Below are 22214 nucleotides of genomic sequence, written 5' to 3' on the forward strand. Positions count from 1 at the left end.
GTTCCCACCCAATCAGCTCACACCCCCACTAGCAGTTAAAAGGAAGAGACAGCTGCGATCTCACATTGCTCCTGGAAGCACGAAGCCGAGAACACCAGCCTGAAGATGACGAATCAGACTTCGTCGAAACGTCGCCAAGACACTTCCAATTTTACGTGGGAGAAGACCCGAATAACCAAAGACCTACATACAAACACCCCAAAAATTCCTCCCCGTTCTGTGTTAAAAGTTTGTGGATAAATTATGAGGGGAAACCTCACTCAATGTCCCCTTACAATGAAACTTCTGTTTCATCCCTCGGATCTTCCTAAAATTTACCACGTACATATCAAGAAATTCAAATCGGACAAATTTCTTTCTTTCTTTATTGCACGTTCAAAATGGAAAGAATTCAGTAGCGTTTTCCTCCTCCAGGGATATTTCATTGGGTCACGAGAGAGGAACAATGTGAAGGAGTAAACGGTATTCTGATTTTAATGTTCAGCCTGGAATAATTTGTCAGCTCAATCCTAGACTGAACCTGGAATGAACAAATATATATATATTTAACGTGTTTTCAGCGTCATTCCTCAATTCAAGTTTCCCGAGGCAGTGTCCAAAAAAAATTCCTTCACTCTCTCCTCCCCTTAGAAACAAGGTATATTTCTTTTTTAAACTTAATTTCTTCAAAAAAAAAAAGGAGGCAGATCTATCAGAAATTTGACTCAAAGTGGTCTCAGTTTAGATCAACTTTGAAAAGTCCCCTTGCCGGGATAAATAAGACAGAGAAAAAAACAGAATAATAAGAGTTGGAAGGGACCTTGGAGGTCTTCTAGTCCAACCCCGTTTAAGCAGGAGACTCCAATCAAATCCTCAGTTCAGTTATTGCACATTGAAAGCCTCATCTCTCCATTTGTCCAACTGCTGTTTTCTTTTTCTTTTTCCTTTTTTTTTGTTTTTTTGTTGCAAAACATCCTTTTTTCTGTCTTTCCGATGCTTTCTTTAAAAAAAAAAAAACACACCACTCTTTAAAAGATTACTTGATTTCTTCCCTCAGGAAACAAGCAAATAAATCAACCCCAGAAGATTTTTTTTTTTTTAAATGGAATTATTATCCCATTTCTAGCAGAGTTCTGGTTCCTTCAACAGCTTTCTCGAAGCCCGTTTGCAAAAAAAAAAATAAAAAAAAAATATCCTAATCTCTCCGTATGCCCTAAAAAAAGCAGATTTTTTTTTTCTTTTTTTCAATCTGGTATTACATCCGAAACAGAAGCAGAGGTGAATATCCCAGAAGTTGTGAGGAAAAATAATAATAATCAGTGCTGGTGGGAAAGAAAGAAAAGTGGTGGTTGGTTTTTTGTTTATTTTTTCCCCTCACAAGTAATCATCCTCGCTCGAAGTGGACGTTTGCTCGGAGTCCTCAGAATCCGACAGGTTTTCGGGAGGCGTCCAGCTCATTTTCCACATGTGAGTTGCAAACGTTTTGCCCCAGCTGCAAGGGTAGCCCACGGCCCGCAGCTGGCGGAGGGGCGGCCAGCGGGTAGTCTCAATTCACTTGCTCCCTTTCGCGCCCCTCTGCTTACTCATGGCGGTCAGCATCTGGCTGATGTAAGAGGTCAGCAGGTCGTCCATCTTGTAACCCTGGCGCAAAAGAGGAGAAGAAGGTGGGGGGGGGAAATTAGGTTCTAATCCTTGTACAAGTCTTTTGACTTATCCTAAAATGGCTTCCCCCCCCCAAGACATTTCTTGTTTTTTCTGTGAAGACGTTTCGCTTCTCATCCGAGAAGCTTCTTCAGCTCTGACTGGATGGTGGGGAACGGAAGGATTTATACTCCTTGCAGACAGCTGGACATCTGCATCCTTTTTAGAGAGTCGCTGAGGCCACTTGGAATCTACCTGTATCCAGGAGTGGGCTGCTGGGGGTTCGCAGGGATTCGGGAGAACCTCTAGCTAAGATTCGCTGCAGTTCGGAGAACCCCCAAATCCCACTCCTGGCTGGCCCCACCCACCGCTCCCCTCCCAAGAGTCCCCACACAGCCAGTTTTGGATGCAGGTAAGTGTAGGGTGCGCGTGGAGGCTCAGGGAGGGCAAAAAACTGGCCTACCGGAAGTTTGGGAAGGCCGGAAACGGGCCCGTTTCTGGCCTTCAGAGGGCCTCCGGAGCCTGGGGAGGCTGTTTTCGCCCTCCCGGAGGCTCGAGAAGAGCCTCTGGAGCCTGGGGAGGGCAAAAACACCTCCCCGCCGTGGTTTAGGAGGCCGACTAGGCCACGCCCACCCAGCAACCAGGCAGAGAACCCCTTGCTAGAATTTATATTCCTTGCAGACAACTGTTCATTTGCATCCTTTTAGGGAGTCACTGAGGCCACTTGGAGGCTGGTCTGTGTCCTCAGGGACACCTGAGTGGTGCAAATGGGTGTGGAGCCTTCTCGGAACTGCTGAAACATCTTGCAGAAAGCACAACTCCACAACACAACCTTTTCGGCAGTTCCAAGGAGCCTCCACACCCATTTGCACCACTCAGGTGACCCTGAGGACACAGACAAGCCTCCAAGTGGCCTCAACAGGATGCAAATGACCAGCTGTCTGCAAGGAATATAAATCCTAAACATATAGTTCAGGGGTGAAATGTTCCTGGTTCGGACCGGATCGCCTAATCCTGTAGCGATGGAGGCAAGTGGTTCGGAGAACCGGTAGCAAAAATCCCTGCCCACCCCCCCATGCCCAGCTGATCCGCACAATCATCAGAGGCTTTTTTTTTTTACTTTAAAAAGCATTTTTAAAGAGGTTGTCTCTTCGGCCGAAAAAATGCTTTTAAAAGTAAAAAAAAAAAAGCCTCTGACGATCCCAGCTGAGTTGCCTGATCGTCAGAGGCATTTAAAAGGGAAAAAAAAGCCTCTGCCAATCAGAAAATTCAGCTGGGATCGTCAGAGCCTTTTGAAAGCATTTTTTTACAACCTCTTCGCCGAAGAGGTTGTAGAAAAAAATGGTTTTAAAAGTAAAAAAAAAAAAAAAATTGGCCACGCCCACCCAGTCACATTACCCCCACCCCAACACCACCACCAAGCCACGTCCACAGAACCGGTAGTAACCAATTTTAGATTTAGTTGTAAGTCAAGGGCTAACTATACTTGTTTGTGTGAGAGCCAGCCATTTTTTCGTCCTGAAGGTGCTTTTCAGAACTGAAGAAGCTTCTTGGATGAGAAGCGAAATGTCTTCAAGCAAAAAACAAAGGAAGTCCGGTCGCCTTTGGAAAAAGCACCTTTGGGACAACCATGACTTGGACGATGGAGCATCTCCCTAGACCTCCAGCCATTTCTATCACTGCTTCTCATCTGCCCCCCCCACCCCCCACCCCCACGAGCTGGCCACGTTTCCTCCTTACCAGTGACGTCTCGCACAGCAACTTGCTCCCTCGCACCAAATTGCCGATGGTGATGTGGAAATAGGTGTTGCCGCTGCTCCAGTTGGAGATCTTCGTGAAGGGATGGGTGATGAGGATGTCCTAGAGGCATGGACGAGGGATTAGGTGCCTTTTAGGAACGGAACGGAACGGAACATAGAATATAGAGGTCCTACTTCAAGGACCAGAATGAAACAGAACAGAACAGAACAGAACACAAAATAGAACATAGAATATAGAGGTCCTACTTCAAGGACCGGAATGGAACAGAACAGAACAAAACATAGAACATAGAATATAGAGGTTCTACTTCAAGGACCGGACCGGAACAGAACAGAATAGAACAGAACATAGAACATAGAGGTCCTACTTCAAGGACTGGAATGGAATGGAACAAAACAAAGCAAAACATAGGACATAGGACATAGAACATAGAGGTCCTACTTGAAGTACTGGAACAGAACAGAACAGAACATAGGACATAGAGGTCCTACTTGAAGGACTGGAACAGAATGGAACAGAACAGAACAGAACAAAACAGAACATAGAGGTCCTACTTCAAGGACCGGAATAGAACAGAACAGAACAGAACAAAACAAAACATAGGACCTAGAACATATATAGAAGTTCTACTTCAAGGACTGGAACGGAGCAGAACAGGACATAGAACATAGAAGTCCTACTTGAAGGACTGGAACAGAACAGAACAGAACAGAACAAAACACAGAACATAGAAGAGGTCCTACTTCAAGGACCGGAATGGAACAGAACAAAACATAGAACATGGAACATGGAACATAGAGGTCTACTTCAAGGACAAGAACAGAACAGAACAAAACATAGAACATAGAATCTAGAACCTAGAGGTCCTACTTCAAGGACCCACCTTGCTTTTACGGTCAATGAGGCTGATGCCGTGTTTGTTGATGGCAACCAGGAGCAGTTCTGGATAATTTGGGTCAGTGGTTTGCTGTTGAGAAAGGAAGGTGGAGGTGTGTTAGTTGGCTGAGAAGATGACGTGCAAACTAGCAAGCCTGGTTCTGCTACCACAGCTCTACGGAAGATCCCACAACCTTTCCATGCTGATCAGGAATATACTTTTGTTACATCACAGTCATGACTGTGAATAGTGGTGCGGTGGCCTGGAGGTGGAGCTCTCGCCTCACCATCAGGAGGCTGTGAGTTCGATCCTAGGTAGAGGCAGATATTTCTCTCTCTCTCTGGGCACAATGAGAATATATCTGCTGAACAAAACTCCTCATCGGCGACAGGGAAGGCATTCGGCCATTAAAACAGCTCCATTCAGTTGGCCAGACTCCACCCCGCAAGGGATTATGGCGTCGTTAAAAGAAGATGATGATGATAGTCATGACTGTGAATGCTGTAGGATAGGGGTCTCCAATCCCTTCATCTGGCAACTCTGCGCATGTGCACCCTGGGAACAGGCTCCAGCTGTTCGTCTGCCTCACTGATGTCCGACTCGAAGGCAGCTGACAACTGTCAGACGGCCCTGGCCCCCTCTCTGCCTCTGATGCAGAGCCCTCATCAGAGCCTTCCCCAGACTCCAAGAATGGCCCATGTTCCTCCCCAATCTCCTCACTGTCTGAATCCGCTGCCAGGCCACAACAAGAGGTATCGCCCACCGCTCTCCTCTCAGAGGGGGGTTCGGGGGAAAAAAGGAAGTTATTTTTCGCTCCTGACCCCAGCATCTGCTCTTCAAGGTAGCCCACCGAATGACAGGGCTCCTTCCTCACTTCTTAAACGCAACCCAACTTGGTCACATCCTCACCTTCACTTCGAAGAAAGCCGATCCAAACGTAGGCCACCGGAATATAATCTTGAGGAAAGCCAGCTTCGCCTCTTCCCTCGTTTTGCCTGCGTGTTTGTTGAAATAGGCCACGATGGACTGCAAGAGAGAGCAGAGTTGAGCATCGCAATCTGTGGGATGACCCGGGACAAGGCACAAAATTCACACAACCAGCTGAGAGTCTCAAACTCCCCTTTAATGCATCAAATTTGCCCCCAAACGCTCCCACATTCTTGGCAAGTCCCAGAACAAAGCGCGTGTATACACATACACACACCCGGCAGCCTCCTGCAAAACAAAGGAACGGGGAAACAAGTCCACGAAACAAGGAACAAACAAGGAGTCCACCAGGTAAGGAACACGGTGCTAACTCCACAAAGTCAGGAACACGGCACTGAGTCCACCAAGTAAGGAAAAAGCAAGCAATCCTGCAAATTCCTGGATAGCTCAGCAGACTAATGCATTGTAATTTAACTCCAGCTGTCTGCAATTACTGTAAGTTCGAATCTCAGCAGGCTCAAGGTCGACTCAGCCTTCCATCCTTTCTAAGGTGGGTAAATTGAGGGCCCAGTTTGTGGGGGCAATAAGCTGACTTAGTATAAATATACAAAAGTATGAAGGCTATTGCTTAACGCATTGTAAGCCGCCCTGAGTCTCCGGAGAAGGGCAGCATATAAATCAAATTAAAAAAAAAAAATTCCACATGTTTGTACTGGCACACCAAACTCTACCAATTCAGCGTTTGTTCCTGACAAATGCCCCTTCCACAGCGTCTCCTTAAATCTCAGTCCCTAGGTGTGCCTTTTGAAGAGGGGCGGGACGCTCTCCTCCTGAGTTGTTGGCTCAGCCTGCACTGTTCCCGCCTTCTCTCCACTCTCCATGCTCGGGGATCAGGAGGGGGCAATCCTTTGCTCATCGCCTGAGCTCCGTCGCTCCTCTTGTCCACTGCTTGCCCTCTCTTGCCCTCTCTTTCGGTCATCCTGCCCCTGTTCCTCCCTGCTAACAAGCCGTCCCAATCCTGAGAGGCCTCGGTCTGACTCAGTCTGCTCCTCCCCACATTCTTCCGAAGCCAACAGCTGCCCCCTTGACCTCTGTCAACTCCAGCTCAGGCTCATCTTCCTCCCCAGATTCAGGCTCCGATTGGGGCATGACACAATCTCTCACATGGGACTTGCCCATATTTTAAGGATACCAAACATATGAACTGGCCTCCTATATCTGGTTTTGACGCAATGCATAGGCTGTTTTGACGATGTACGCTGAAACATTAGGAAAACGGACAGAATCTTTGCCAAAACTAGAAAGATTGCAACAGAAAGTTTGTGCAATGGAAAAAAGTCACATCTGTGGCTTTGATGTCGTGGTCAAGGCCCACTATCTTGTCCTTCTTTGACCCAGGGAGTCACTGAGTCAAAAATCACTACATTTCTTTCTTGTCCCTTTCTGGAGACAAGGATCATCTATACACATTGGGGGAAAGAACATAAAATAACAGAGTTGGAAGGGACCTTTGAGGTCTTCTAGTCCAACCCCCTGCTCGAACAGGAGACCCGATACCATTTCAGACAAATGGCTGTCCAGTCTCTTTTTGAAAGTCTCCAGGGAAGGTGCACCCACAACTTCTGGTGGCAAGCTGTTCCACTGGTTAATTCTCACCATTAGGACATTTCTCCTTAGCTCTAGATTGCTTCTCTCCTTGGTTAGTTTCCAACCATTGTTTCTTGTCCTGCCTTCAGGTGCTTTAGAAAATAGTTTGACTCCCCTCATTTTTGTTGAAGCCCCTCAATTATTGGAAAACTGCTATCATGTCGCTGCTCGCTCTTCTTTGCATTAAACTAGACATTCCTGCAACTTTTTGTCAGGGTTCCAACGAATGCCCTGATTAAATCATGAGCCTCGAGACAAGCTTCAAAAGAAATCCAGTTATTTATTAGGAGCTTCACGTCTGCACGTCCAAGTGAAGCCAACTCTGACCCCTCGTAATTTACGCCCCAATCACAATTCTGTTTCCCCCTCCCCCCCCCCAGGGTGTGTCATCAATCACATTCACCAACGGAGCAATTTTGGGGTTATACAGATCACTCCCCTCCAGCCGCTGTGGGTATCCCTGGGAGACAGCCTTGAGAGAGATATGTCTGGAATGTGCTTCTGTTTTTGGCTGCCATGCTGCTTCGTCAGTTTCCCATCCTCCTTGCCTATGGCAACCCGAGAGCAGGCCAGGGATGCTTTGCGAGTTGACACCTTTCTTCATATGTTTTAGCCTTAAATCCCCTAATCATCTTTGTTGCTCTTCTAGTGCACTTTTTCTAGAGTCTCAACATCTTTTTTTATAACGTGGTGACCAAAACTGGATGTGTGGTTTTAAAAGTGTGGTTTTACTACAGAGACAGACAGATAACAGGTAGTCCTCGACTTACGACCACAATGGAGCCCGACATTTCTGTTGCTAAGTGAGACGTTTGTTAAGTGAGCTTTGCCCCATTTTACAGCTTTTCTTGCCACCGTTGTTAAGTGAATCACGGCAGTTCTTGCTTTAGTAACCCGGCTGCTGGTTTCCCCATTGATTTGGCTTGTCAGAAGGGTCGCAAAAGGGGATCACGTGACCCCCCCAAAAGACACTGTAACCGTCATAAATATGACTCAGCTGTCAAGGGTCTTAATTTTGATCCCATGACTGTGGGGATGCTGAAATGGTCGCTAAGCATGAAAAACGGTCCTAATTCACTTTTTTCAGTGCCGTTGCAGCTTCAAACGGTCACTAAATGAACTATCGCAAGTCGAGGTCTAGCTGTACCCTGTTTTCCCAAAAATAAGACCAACCAGATAATAAGTCTTAGAATGATTTTTCAGGATGCTCGTAATATAAGCCCAAACCCCCAAAATAAGCCCCAGTTAAGATTGTCATCCAGATGGATGCATTTAGTACCGTATTTCCCCCAAAATAAGACCCAACCAGAAAATAAATCCTAGCATGATGCTCGTAGTATAAGCCCTACTCCCAAAATAAGCCCCAGTTAAGATTGTCATCCAGATGGACACATTTAGTACCGTATTTCCCCAAAAATAAGACCTAACCAGAAAATAAGCCTTAATGCATCTTTTGGAGCAAAAATTAATATAAGACCCAGTCTTATGTTTGGGGAAACACAGTAGACAGATATGGAAGTAGACAATTCCTGGAGCAAACTTACTCTCTTCCAGTCGTCCGGTGACAGCTGTCGAATAAGAGGTTCGGGTACCAAGTCCTTGAGAAGTTTCGTGATATTCGGAAAACAGGATTTATCATCTTCAAATTTCACCCTATAGATCAGGGCTCCAAGCTGTAGGACTTCTTCCCGGCTGCATTTATGGTAGCCCCGAAGATATTTTGGTAACTCCTGTGCCAAAGTCAGATAGTGGTGAGATAGTGGTGTCAGATAGTGGTGAGAAAAACATTCTGAAGCATCTCGAAAGCGGATGAAGGAAACATGGGGTCCTTGGTGGTCTCTGAACTTGAATCTTTTCTTGGAGACATTTCGTGAGCCAACTAGGGAATGTTATCAATGCTAGAGGGAAGGGGGGGGGTTACTCTTGGTTTATACACTAGTGTCAGTGTTAGTGGGAGTGATTTGGGAGGTTCCTTGCTTGAGCTTTTGTTCTTGGAGCTCTCTGAACTTGGCTGTTTTCTTGTAGGCATTTTATGACCAAACTAGGTAACATCATCAGTACTAGAAGGGAGAGGAGGAGGAGGAGGAGGAGGAGGAGGGGGAGGAGGGGGAGAACTTTTGGATCCTTGGTGCTCTCTGAGCTTGGTTGATTTCTTGTTTTCTCCTCCTCCTCCTCCCCATCTAGTACTGATTATATTTCCTAGTTGGGTAATGAAATGTTAGCAAGACATTTCTCAGAGAGCACCAACAACCCCCACAGTCCTCCTCTTCCTCCCTCTCCCTCCCTCCCCCTCTTCTCTTCCTCTTCCTCCCCCTCCTCTTCCCCTCTTTCTCCCTTCCTCCTCCTTCTTAACCAGTTGGGTAATGAAATGTCTTCAAGAAAACAACAAAAGCTCAGAGTAAAATAATTAACGTTGCTTTAAACCTTCAAGGCCAAAATGCAAAATGAATCCCCCCCCCCTAATATTTGAGAAGAAGGCAACGTTCTCCTCGCCATCCTTAGCTCCTATCGTCCAAGATGCTCAAAAAAGGACAAGCGAGGGATGGGCCTCCAGTTGGGAATCGTTCTTCTCCACCATCTCCTGCTCCAGGATCAGAAAGAATGCATGATGAACCCTTGCAGATTCGGGACGTACCTGATAATAATGGAAAATGGAGTCCGCCATGGAATCTTTCCCAGGCGTGGTGTTAGTCCAAAGCTTTTTCATGAAAAACACTTGGTAGGTGAGAGAAGGCACAAGCCCTGCAAAGCAAAATCAGGAACAACATCCAAAGTTGTTTGTACATTGCGTGACGACCCATGGTTAATTTAAGGCAGAGTTTATCAACCTTGGCACGTTTAAGATGCGTGGACTTCAACTCCCAGAATTCCCCAGCCTGGGAGTTGAAATCCATGCATCTTAACCCGCCAAGGTTTAGAAGCACTGATCTACAATTAGAGGTTGTGGATGCAATTCAGACTCCGGACTGCAGGGGTCGCTGCAGAAGGCCATCTGGTTCAATCTGGTTCATATTATCACATGTGGTGGACATGCCTAAGAGCAAGAAAATACTGGACAAAAATACACACATGGCTGGAAAAAATGATAAAACTACATATAGATCTGAAACCAGAGATATTTTTGCTGGGCATTCTACCAGGAAAATATGATTAAAAGACTGCATATTTGATTTTTGCATATATTAACGGTTGTATTTGCGCAACAATGGAAAAGTGACCCCATCTGAGGAGAATGTAATAAAAAAAAAATTAGATTGTGCAGAAATGGATAGATTAACACTTGCTATTAAGGATAAAGAAGAAAGTGATTATTTTTTGATATGGGACACATTTTATTAAAGGCTAGATAATAGAAACAGAAGTTAGAAAGGAAGAGAAATAAAGGGAGGAAATGGTACAGAGGAGAGCCATTAAAGAAGACGATGTTAAATGTTAAGTATTAAGGCTATTATATCATAATGTTATTATATTATTAATATGACGGTGATGACTAAATATAATGAAGATGTATAAATATTACCACTGTGACCAGAACAACCATCAAAATATAATTGTACCCAGAATACACACTGTTTGATGAAAATTGAGTGTTATATAAATAAAACAAATAAAACGTGAAAAAAAAAGATGCACGGACTTCAACTCCCAGAATTCCCCAGCCAGTTGGCTGGGGAATTCTGGGAGTTGAAGTCCACGCATCTTAACACGCCAAGGTTTAGAAACATTGATCTACAGTTAGAGGTTGTGGATGCAATTCAGACTCCTGACTGCAGGGGCCACTGCAGAAAGCTATCTGCTAATGTGCATAGGTTGGCTGGGGAATTCTGGGAGTTGAAGTCCACACATTTTAAACGAGTTTAAACAAGTAGTCCTCGAGTTATGACCATAAGGGAGCCTGGCCATCAGGTTCATAAATCCTGATGTTCATAAATTGGGTCACCCATGATCTGATTTTATGACCTTTTTTTGTGGTGGTCCTTCAACGGCAGCTTCAGGCACAAAGTAACCTATGTGGTCGTTAAGTGAATACTGCAGTTGTTAAGCAAGCAAATTATTCAAGATAGGCCAATTTTGCTCCATTTTACGATTTTCCTTGCCACATTTGCTAAGTGAATCAATGCAGTTGTTAAATGAGTGAGGCAGTTGTTAAGTGACCACGGGGATGCTGCAACGGTCATAAGTGTGAAAAACGGTCAAAACTCACTTTTTTTCAGTGCCATTGTAACTTCAAACGGTCACTAAATGAACTGTTGTAAGTCGAGGACTACTTGTATTGGGAACTTTGAGATCAACAAGTCTGAAAACCCTCAGTGAGTTTCTTTTAATCTTTTACAAATTTAAGGACTTAAGCAGGAGTTTTTTTGTTTTGAATAAACAACAAAAGGATGATTTCGGAAGTTTACAAACGGACAATGAGTTCAGATGGTTTTGAGATAAGATTCTGGAATTATTTATAAGAATCCTTCTGGTGGGAAAAGCTTTTGTTTTGAATTCACTTTAAAAAAAAAACATGACAAGATGCAATTTTGAAAGCTGGCCACTAGAGGGAACTAGAAGGAAGTAAAGATTTATGTATTGAAGTCAAGAAGAGCAAGGATGGTCACAACACCCTTGAAGAATTACCATCTTTTGCTGGTCTCACTTTCTTGATCCAGTCGGTCAGATGCCTGACAAAGTCAAAGAAGAAATCTCCTTCCGGGACACTGATGACCTGGAAGAAGACAAGCAGTGTCTCTCAACTTTGGACCCTTTTAACATGTGCATGCTGGCTGGGGACTTCTGGGAGTTGAAGTCCACCCATCTTAAAGCAGCCAAGATTGAGAAATGCTGCATTAAAGGGAAGGAAATGAACTACAAAGATGCCCTCTCATTTACCAAGGATACCCACACAAACGGACATTTTGCACGCCCATATCAAGACAACGCTCAGTTGCGGCTCCGTGCCAAAGTTACGTCCGCCAGGAGAAGGCGCCAACCCTGTCCTGGCTGAACAGATTGTGATTACGGTAGCTAGAGAGATGTCCATCAAACTTAGTGAAATAGAAAGTGATTCTCAGTGGTGAAATCCAAATTTTTTTACTACCAGTTCTGTGGGCGTGGCTTGGTGGGCGTGGCTTGGTGGGCATGGCAGGGAAAGGATACTGCAAAATCCCCATTCCCTCCCCACTCTGGGACCATCCAGAGGTGGTATTTGCCGGTTCTCCGAACTACATAAAATGTCCGCTACCGGTTCTCCGAACTACTCAAAATTTCCGCTACCGGTTCTCCGAACTGCTCAAAATTTCCACTACCGGTTCTCCAGAACCTGTCAGAACCTGCTGAATTTCATCCCTGGTGACTCTCCTCATGGCTTTATTTTTCATATCTAGGATCCTGTTCGAAGCCGAGGAAGAAGTGGCAACACCGGTGGTAGGTGCTCTGTCTAGCTGGAGTATGTCTACTAAAGGTGTAAAACAATCTTAACCCGACCCACAGCTGCTTTTTCAAGAGGCAACTGGACTTTTTTGGATTTTCCTTGAAGACGTTCCGCCTGCTTTTTTGAAATCATTTAATCTTCTGTTTGACAGCAGAAATTGGACGCGATGCCTAGCTCTGTAAAAAACAGAGTCCCCCCGGATCCGGAGCTTCAGTGGGCTGAACGGGGAGCTCTCGCCCTCCGAACCCCTGGAATTAATCCAGGGGTTTTCGGGGAGCTCTACCCTCACCCACCAGCTCTCCTCCCCTTCTTTTCCCGAAGGGGAGATTTTCAAGCCGTTTGACAGCTGATTAGCGCTGTCAGAACGGCTCAACGGGATCGCGGGGGCGGCGGTCTAAAAAGACCGTCCATGGCGCCGCGGAGCCAACCCGGAAGTCCGAGTCCACGACTCTTAAAGGACCAGATGACTGCAAGGAATATAAATCCTTCCATTCTGCACCATTCAGTCAGAACTGGAGAAGCTTCTTGGACGAGAAGCGAAACGTCTTCAAGGAAAAACAAGCAAACAAACCAGTTGCCTCTTGGAAAAAAAATCACTTTTGGGACAACCATGACCTGGATGACTGAGAATCTCCATAGACATTTTTCCTTGAAAATGTTTCACTTAAGTTTGGGGACACTTGATGTAGCCACCTAATATATCTTCACCAGCTATGCTATCATCTACCTCTAGGTTCATTTTTGGTTATTCAAGAGCGCGGGGATCTCCCAGTGGTCTCCCATCCGAATATTAACAAAATCACAGAATAACAGAGTCGGAAGGGACTTTGGAGGTCTCTTCATCCAACCCCCTGCTCAAGATGGATACCCCATACCATGTCCAATCTCTTCTTAGAAACCTCCAGTTGGATGGAGCATTCACAACTTCTGGTGGCAAGCTGTTCCACTGCTTAATTGTCAAGAATTTTCTCCTTAATTCCAGGTTGCTTCTCTCCTTGATGAGTTTCCATCCGTTGCTGCCTTCAGGTGCTTTGGAAAATAGGTTGACCCCCAGGGATGGGTTCTAATTTTTTTTACTACCGGTTCTGTGGGCGTGGCTTATTTTGTGGGCATGGCTTGGTGGGGGGGTAATGTGACTGGGTGGGCGTGGCCAACTTTTTTTTTTTTTTTTACTTTTAAAAGCATTTTTTCTACAACCTTAAGAGGTTGCAGGAAAAAATGCTTTCAGAAGCCTCTGACGATCAGGCAACTCAGCTAGGATCGTCAGAGGCTTTTAAAGGCATTTTTTTTTCCTACAATCTCTTTGGCTGAAGAGGTTGCAGAAAAAAATGCTTTGAAAAGCCTCTGACGATCCCAGCTGAGCTGCGTGATCATCAGAGGCTTTTTTTTTTTTTTACTTTTAAAAGCATTTTTTTCAGCCGAAGAGGTTGTAGAAAAAATGCTTTTAAAAGTTAAAAAAAAAAAAGCCTCTGATGAGGTGGGTGGGGTAAACGAGCGGCGACCGGGTCGGAGACCGGGTCGGGGACGTGGCCAGCCAATGTTATTACCGGTTCGCCGAACTACTAAAAATTTTTACTACTGGTTCTTGCGAACCGGTGCAAACCAGGAGCCCCCCCTCCTCTTTGTGGCAGCCCCTCAAATATTGGAAGATGCTATCATGTCTCCCTTGGTCCTTCTTTTCATTAAACTGGACGTACCCAGTTCCTGCAACCGTTCTTCGTACATTTTAGGGTTCCAGTATTAATGGACTGGGCTGGGGAAGCTTCTGTTAATACAGGATACAACTCCGAATAAAGTCCGGCCGGCAATGAGTTGTAAACTCACCTTGTCCGAAATCTTAATAAAAAGGCTGAATCCTTCCGATGATTTTAAGAGCAGCCGTTTGGAGATGCTTTGACAGAAATCCTTGGCTTTGGTGCCAGATTCCACTTCAAATGCCTGGTGAGGCAAGAAAGAAGAAGAAATAACCTGGTTTCATACAAGCTGAGTTTACCTCATGGGCCAAACCAGGGTTTAAACATGGTTTACTCCATTAAATACAAATCAGCCAGCTGGGTGAGCCCAACTGGGTGGTTAGAAGACATTTGGACGAACTAAATAAACCATGATGGTTTAATGCAGTGCATTAACCCCAATAGCAGGAAACGTTGAAACCAGCTTTGTAAGTCTGTCTCTGCAAGCGGCTCTTTTATTTAGCTACGGCTGCTGTGTTTAAAAGTAGTCCTTGACTTATAACCACTTGTTTAGCAACCGTTTCAAGTTGCAACGGCGCTGAAAGAAATTATTGAGGGCCAGTCTTCACACGTATGACCAATGCAACGTCCTCAGGTCATGCGATCACTTGCCGCCTTCCGACAAGCAAAGTCAATGGGGGAATCTGGACTCGTTTAACAACCACATAAGTCCCTTAAGGAGTTAACTGATTCGTTTAACAACCCCTGGAATTGGGTGAGAGACAGTTAATATTCGCCTTGCTTGGCAGAAACAGAAATTCTGGTCCCAATTGAGGTCGTAAGATGAGGACTACCTGCGTTTATGCATTACGGGTAGTCCTCGACTTACAACAGCTCATTTAGTGACCGTTAAAAGTTAGAACAGCACTGAAAAATTGACTTATGACCCTTTTTCACACTTACGACCATTGCAGCATTCCCATGGTCACCTGATCAAAATTCAGACATTTGGTAACTGACTCATATTTATGACGGTTGAGGTGTCCTGATTCCCTTTTGCGACCTTCTCACAAGCAAAGCCCATGAGGAAGCCAGATTCACTTAACAACCGTGGCAAGAAAGGTCGTAAAATGAGGCAAGACTCACTTAACCAATGTTTCACTTAATAACAGATATTTTTTTGCTCCGTTGTGGTCGTAAGGCGAGGACTACCTGTATTTCCTTAACCAAAGGGACTAGGGATGGATTTTTCCTATTGATCCGGCCGAGAGTTTTTGCCTTTACCTCATCGGTGTCATCCGGGAAATAGACTTTATGGAAAATCTGCGTCGTTTTATGCTGAATGGCCTCCACTTCCACCAGATGGGGAGGATATTTTCGGGACCCGTTCCTACAAGAGACAATGTTGAAAGTTAAATGGATTGTTGTATTCAAAGAGGAGAATATATTTTTTTATTTGGATATCGCTTTGGGATTTGATGCTAGTGATGAAAAAAAATATGAAACGTTGACTTTGGTTTTGCCGATTAGATGGATTCCTTCTTGTAGAAACGGCTAGTTATATACTAATGTGTGAAAGTAAAAAGTTGAGGTTGTAATGTTGTTATTTTGTACTGTGTTAAAAAGAGTCAGCTAAGGTGGGACTAGAACTCACAGTCTCCTGGTGATTAGCTCCAAAAAACCCAACCAGCTTTTGTACCTACAGTGGAACTAGAATTTACTGTCTCCTAGGGATTGGTCCAAAGTTACCCAGCTGGCTTTGTACCTAAGGCAGGGCTAGAATTCACAGTCACCCGGTGACTAGCCCGAACTCACCCAGCTAGCTTTCAAGCCTAAGCTGGGACTAGAATTCACCAGGTCCTGGTGATTGATCCAAAGACACCCAATCAGCTTTCGTACCTAAAGTGGAACTAGAATTCACCATCTCCTAGCGATTGGCCCAAAGTCATTCAGCTGGCATTTGTGCCTAAGGCAGGACTAGAACTCACCGTCTCCCGGGGACTGGCCCAAAGTCACCCAGCCAGCTTTCATGGCTAAGGTGGGACTAGAACTCACCATCACCCGGTGCCTAGACCAGCCTCTTCAACCTGAAGGCCCAATACCTCACTATTTCTCGACTCGGTGGATTGATTCTCCTATTCTCAGCCGGATAGCAGCTTCCCCCAATTTGTAATTCCCTAAATGTGGAGTTTTCGGCAATGGGGCACGAACCTCAGAGCTTTCTGTAGCCTCTGTAGGCAGTCGTTGGCGAGCGGGTGATGCTTCCGTGACTGGACGAATCTCTGAGCATGGAGTAGCAGGACGTTACTAGGCGCAAAGAGACCCGTGCACAGCCAGAGCAGTTCCCAGCCTTTTTCTTCGCTGTACCTTTTCCGCAAGAAATACAGACACAGATAGATTAACAGAGTTGGAAGGGACCTTGCAGGTCATCTAGTCCAACCCCCTGCCCAAGCTGGAGATCATACACCATTTCTGACCGATGGCAGCCCAGTCTCTTCTTGAAAGGCTCCCACAACTTCTGAAGGCAACTTCTGTTCCACTGGTTGATTGTTCTCAGTGTCAGGAAATTCCTCCTCATTTCCAGGTTTTTTTATTTTTTATTTTTTTATTTTACTTTAGATTTATATACCGCCCTTCTCCCTAGGGACTCAGGGCAGTGTACAGCCAAGTAAAAACACATAAACACATAATACATAATACATAGATTAAGAACAGAGTCCCCTAGGAGATGGATGGGAGGGGGGAAATTCTTTGAATTGGAGCAGTAGATTAGGGGTGAATGATTGGGAAGATGGCCAATGAATGCAGAGGAGTGGGGGAAGGAAGAGGAGGGATTTTGGGTCAGCACGTCAGTGCTGGCTGCATGGAGGGAGTCAGTGTAAAAGTTGCCGTGCTAAATAAAATGGAAGTTTGTTTCAAAAAAGACTTTGTTTGAGGCAATTTATTTGAAGACGGCCTGAAAACTTGACACCGGTACTGATAAAAGCTACCGGTTTGCCTAAACCGGTAGTAAAAAAAAAAAAAAAAAAGCTACCGATTCCTTCGAACTGGTATTTCCGAGGATCAGCTGTGCCGCGTGATTTAAAATTGCTAGAAAGCAGGAAATCCTGCTTTCTAGTGAATCTAAATTGAGCGGCACTGCTGTTCCCCCCCGGCCTGTTCTACTTATCTTCCCAAGCCTCCTTTTTCCGTGTGAAGCATGTGTTAGGCTCGTACTTCGCAGGCGTGTACGTGCAGCATGTGTTTGGTGCATACTGTACATGCGTGGCCAGTGAACCGGTGGCAAACTGGTTCAGATTTCACCACTGCTGTTGGCTATCTATTCCTGCCAGCTTAATATCATCTGAAAATTTTGTAAGTCCTCCTTCTATTCTCTCATCTAAGTCATTTATTCTTGTTGTGGCTCCGTTGCCTGAGCCTGGGCTATCGACAGATGCAGACTCTGAGAGTGAGGGAGAGGAGTTGGCAAGGCCTTCCTCTCCAGGAGCCTCCTCTCTGGCAATGCCTCCGGAGGACACCGAAGGCCAAGAGATAGGCTCAGAGCCAAGCACGTCCCCGCAGCCACAGGTGGACAGCGACGAAGGAGATAAGTGCTGGCTGGACCCTCGGCAGAGGCACAGGGAGAAGCGTACGCAGCAGAGGGGAAGGCGTGCCAGAGATTAGCTGAGTCACTGGACCACACCCCACAGGTTATAAATGTGGGTGTGGAGGCCGGTTCAGTTTGTGACGAGCAAAAACTAGAAATAATCCATGATCTCTGCATTCCTGGACTTCTGCCTGCCTTGTCGGACTGCATTTGGACTAATCCTTGTATTGCTGAAACTTTGCCTGCTTTATCGGAATGCTTGCAGTCTAATCTTTGTTTTGTGTGAGTAAAGTCTGAATTGGCAGCTAGCCACTGGGTTGCTGCCAGCTTTATCTTCAAAGAGTTTTGTCGTGTGGCTTATTAACTCCGGGCCGTCTGTGGGGGTGCGTGTGTGGGACGGGGACAGAACAATTCTCTCATTCATAAATCATTTATGAAGATATTGAAGAGTCCTGGGCAGGGGTGAAATGTAAAACTTGTTACTACTGGTTCTGTGGGCATGGCTTGGTGTGTGTGGGGGTAATGTGACTGGGTGGGCGTGGCCAACTTTTTTTTCTTTTTTTAACTTTTAAAAGCATTTTTTCTAATGCTTTGAAAAGCCTCTGCCGATCAGGCAACTCAGCTGGGATCGTCAGAGACTTTTCAAAGCATTTTTTTAACCACCTCTTCGTCCGAAGAGGTTGCAGAAAAAAATGCTTTGAAAAGCCTCTGACGATCCCAGCTGAGCCACGAGATCATCAGAGGCTTTTTTCTTTTTTTTACTTTTAAAAGCATTTTTTCTAATGCTTTGAAAAGCCTCTGCCGATCAGGCAACTCAGCTGGGATCGTCAGAGACTTTTCAAAGCATTTTTTTAACCACCTCTTCGTCCGAAGAGGTTGCAGAAAAAAATGCTTTGAAAAGCCTCTGACGATCCCAGCTGAGCCGCGCGATCATCAGAGGCTTTTTTTTTTTTACTTTTAAAAGCATTTTTTCGTCGGAAGAGGTTGTAGAAAAAAATGCTTTTAAAAGTAAAAAAAAAAAAAGCCCCTGATGATCGCGTGGCTCAGCTGGGCATGGGGGGGGGGCGGCAGGGATTTTTGCTACCGCTTCTCCGAACCGCCCGCCGCCATCGCTACCAGATCGGGCGATTCGGTCCGAACCAGGAGCATTTCACCCCTGGTCCTGGGTCTAAGATGGAACCTTGTGGTACCCCACTTCTTAATTCCCTCCATGTAGATGTAGTAGAATACAAAACACACTAAAGATAAGAAACTCCTTCAAAGCAAGCTAGACATCTAGTGATCTCACGATAGTCAATTTTCAACAATTCGTTTCGTGACCATTCGATGTTACAACCGCACTGGAAAAAAAAGCGACGTACGACCGTTTTTTGCGCTTACGGCCGTTGTAGCATCCCCCGTGGTCTGCGCACGGCAGGTTCCGCGTCTCGTAGAGAAAAGGTTGGCACAATCAGAACAAGGCAGCCCAGCAGAGAGAGAAGGCAGCACCACTTACTTCACGTGGTTGTCCGTCAGCTGCTTCAGGATCTGCGAGTAAATCTCATCTCGGAGAACTTCGGCCTTCAAGGCCCCTTCAAAGATTTGGTCTGTTAGCTCATTCACTGAGCGGGTCCTTTTGGAGGGGTAATCGCCCATGTACTTCAGGATGGGTGTCCACGTTAAGGATAAAATTAAAGATAAGGATTCCTTCCTCCCTGCCTTTTGGTCATTTCCTTCCCTCCTTCCTTCCTTCCCTCCCTCCCTTTCTGTCATTTCCTTCCTTCCTTCCTTTCCTCCCTCCTTTTTGTCATTTCCTTCCTTCCTTCCTTTCCTCCCTCCCTCCCATCCTGTCATTCTGTTATTTCCTTCCTTCCTTCCTCTCTTCCTTCCCTCCCTCCCTGTCATTTCCTTCTTTCCTTCCCTCCCTTCCTTCCTTCCTTTCCTCCCTCCCTATCATTCTGTCATTTCCTTCCTTCCTTCCCTCCCTCCCACCCTGTCATTCTGTTGCTTCCTTCCTTCCTTCCTTCCTTCCTTCCTTCCTTCCTTCCTTCCTTTCCTTCCTTCCTTTTCTCCCTCCCTATCATTCTGTCATTTCCTTCCTTCCTTCCCTCCCTCCCTCCCTCCCATCCTGTCATTCTGTTGCTTCCTTCCTTCCTTCCTTCCTTCCTTCCTTCCTTCCTTCCTTCCTTCCTTCCTTTCCTCCCTCCCTATCATTGTCATTTCCTTCCTTCCTTCCCTCCCTCCCTCCCAACCAGTCATTCTGTTTCCTTCCTTCCTTCCTTCCTTCCTTCCTTCCTTCCTTCCTTCCTTCCCTCCCTTCCTGTCATTCTGTCATTTCCTTCCTTCCTTCCTTCCTTCCCTCCCTCCCAACCAGTCATTCTGTTTCCTTCCTTCCTTCCTTCCTTTCCTCCCTCCCTCCCTGGCTGTCATTCTGTTTCCTTCCTTCCTTCTTTCCTTTCCTCCCTCCCTCCCTTCCTGTCATTCTGTCATTTCCTTCCTTCCTTCCTTCCCTCCCTCCCACCATGTCATTCTGTTATTTCCTTCCTTCCTTCCCAAAATGAACTTTATTTTTAAGGCTGATTGATTTTATGGTGAACACTTTACTGAATTTCAATCTGTTTTCTTCCTTCCTCCCTCCTTCCCTCTGTCCTTCCTTCCCCTTGTTTTCCTTCCTTCCTTCCTTCCTCCCTCCTTCTTTCCTTTCTTCTCCTTGTTTTTCTTCTTTCCTTCCTTTCCAGCTGAAGTCCAGGTGAGCTCTTAACCTCAAGATCCGATGCTGGCTACCCATCTGGCTGGCTTCCCACACGGCTAAGACCAAGTCATGGAAGTCCTGGAGATCCCAGGCTTTGATGGTAATGAGGCTAACTCTGAAGGCCCTCTACTGGGAGATGAGTGGGCTTCCTCGGGCAGTTTGGTGGTCCTCTAAGAGAACAAGTCCTGGACTACAGTAGTGGCCAAAATTATGGGAAACCTTTTGGGAAAAGTGTATTTTTGAGGTTTGATGGCTAATAACATCACTTTTTTTTGGAGTTTCAAGATCATCCTATTCCACTGCTGGAATGGCCTGGGAAGAGCCCAGACCTTCACCCAATGGAAAAATCTATGGAGCCGACTAAAGAAACTGGTTAGTCAGAAGCGACCCAGCAATCAAACCCAGTTAATAGAAGCCATCATTCCATCTTGGTTTCACATTAGAACAGCTGCAGAACTCAAAGGCTTGGTTCCCTCCATGGGAAGAGGTTGTAAGGCTGTAATTCATGCTAAAAGTTACCCAACTAAGGATTAACTGACACTGTGATAATTTTTGTATATCTCGTTTTTTCTATGGTGATCATTTTTGTAGATCTCCTTTTTTCTACGTGTTTCCCTTTTCTTCTTTATACTGTAACTGCTATTCTAAAAGCAAATCCTTCATCAAAGTGATTGCATGACATTCTTGATTAAATTATCTTTCCATTGATATATAAGTTTATGGTACTGCTCTAAAAAAAAAAAAGTGGTGTTATTAGCTAGTTTTAGAAAATACACTTTTCCAAAAAGGTTTGGCCACTAAGATAGATGGAACTGGGCTCCCATCCAGCTGGTCACCATTGATGTTCCAAGGAAACCAGCATCAGACCCCGTAAGATGTTTCACATGTGGGGGGGGGGGGAAATCACCTCTTGACTCCGAACTCAGAAGGATATCAATAAAAGCCATGCAAGCTTCTTGAGATAGCTCCTCACTGCTCAGGATCTTCTTCAGCAAGGGCTGTTTGATCGGCTCCCTGGTGTAGGACCACAACTTGTCTTTTCCTCGGTTTTTGGTGATCATCACTCTGCTCAGGGTGTGTTTGGGAGGAGGCCTGGCGAGGAAAACAGACTGTCAGTCTTGGCATGGCCCATCAGCCAGTACGGCTTGGGAAAATGGCACAATGCACCAATGTTTTTTTTTATTTATTTAATTTAATTTAATTTTTATTTTATTTCGAATTTATATACCGCACCTTCTCCCGAGGGACTCAGGGCAGTGTACAGCCAGATAAAAACATACAATACAAACATTAAAAACAATTAAAAGAATATATAATAATTTGGCCCCAGTTTAAAATGACAAACCAATTAAAAATATTTAAAAATGGCCAGTTTTGCAGAAATGGCGAAGATATCAGCATACTTAAAAGACCGGACTCAAGAGACTTATGTATGGGAGTGGAAGAAATGGATAGATTATGTGCAGAATAAATACCAAACTAGGAAGTACCAGATAGCTTTTACTTGAATGTTGTGTAGAAATGTATAGCATATAGGGGGTAGAAGAGTTCAATGTCATGTAGAAATGTATAGTACACAGGGGGGAGAATAGAAGGGTGGTAAAGTATGATATAATATAATGTGGACGGATTTCACCTTGGGGAAGTCATGGGAGGAGGGGAGGGCTAGGGAGGGTTAGGGAGGGAAAGGGGGGTGTAAAAATGGGAAAATTTGTATTTGTAAAACTTTTTCAATAAAAAAAAAAATTAAAAATATGTTAAGCCAGCCCGGCTTGCTGAAAAAAGAAAGTTTTAAGGGCACGGCAGAAGGCACCGAGGTCTTGGATTCTCCTTATCTCTGGGGGCAGCTGGTTCCATAGGGTAGGTGCCCCCACAGAGAAGGCCCTCCCCCTGGGGGTCACCAGCCTGCATTGATTGGCTGATGGCAATTCTTTTTTATTTTAAAACAAAAAACATAACATAAAAACCATCATCAT

General features: G+C 45.3%; 1 protein-coding gene across 5 annotated transcripts in view; it reads right to left on the reverse strand.

Annotated features, from left to right (window-relative positions):
* Nucleotides 1-347: 347 nt before the first annotated feature.
* Nucleotides 348-22214, reverse strand: part of MYO7A (myosin VIIA) — a 113689-nt gene continuing 91822 nt past the window's right edge. For all 5 annotated transcript variants that reach the window (XM_087895745.1, XM_087895744.1, XM_087895742.1 and 2 more), the window contains 12 exons: nt 21173-21330; nt 19003-19156; nt 16133-16288; nt 15206-15311; nt 14073-14186; nt 11456-11543; nt 9468-9574; nt 8377-8562; nt 5168-5284; nt 4265-4348; nt 3361-3480; nt 348-1620 (listed from right to left, as the gene is read on the reverse strand). In XM_087895745.1, coding sequence (XP_087751871.1) covers nt 1531-1620; nt 3361-3480; nt 4265-4348; nt 5168-5284; nt 8377-8562; nt 9468-9574; nt 11456-11543; nt 14073-14186; nt 15206-15311; nt 16133-16288; nt 19003-19156; nt 21173-21330 — 1480 coding nt within the window. In that variant the 3' untranslated portion in view covers nt 348-1530. The remainder of the gene's footprint in view (nt 1621-3360; nt 3481-4264; nt 4349-5167; nt 5285-8376; nt 8563-9467; nt 9575-11455; nt 11544-14072; nt 14187-15205; nt 15312-16132; nt 16289-19002; nt 19157-21172; nt 21331-22214) is intronic.

The sequence above is a fragment of the Pantherophis guttatus genome, chromosome 5, assembly GCF_059756535.1.
Source record: "Pantherophis guttatus breed Tessera chromosome 5, ASM5975653v1, whole genome shotgun sequence".
NCBI lineage: Eukaryota > Metazoa > Chordata > Lepidosauria > Squamata > Colubridae > Pantherophis > Pantherophis guttatus.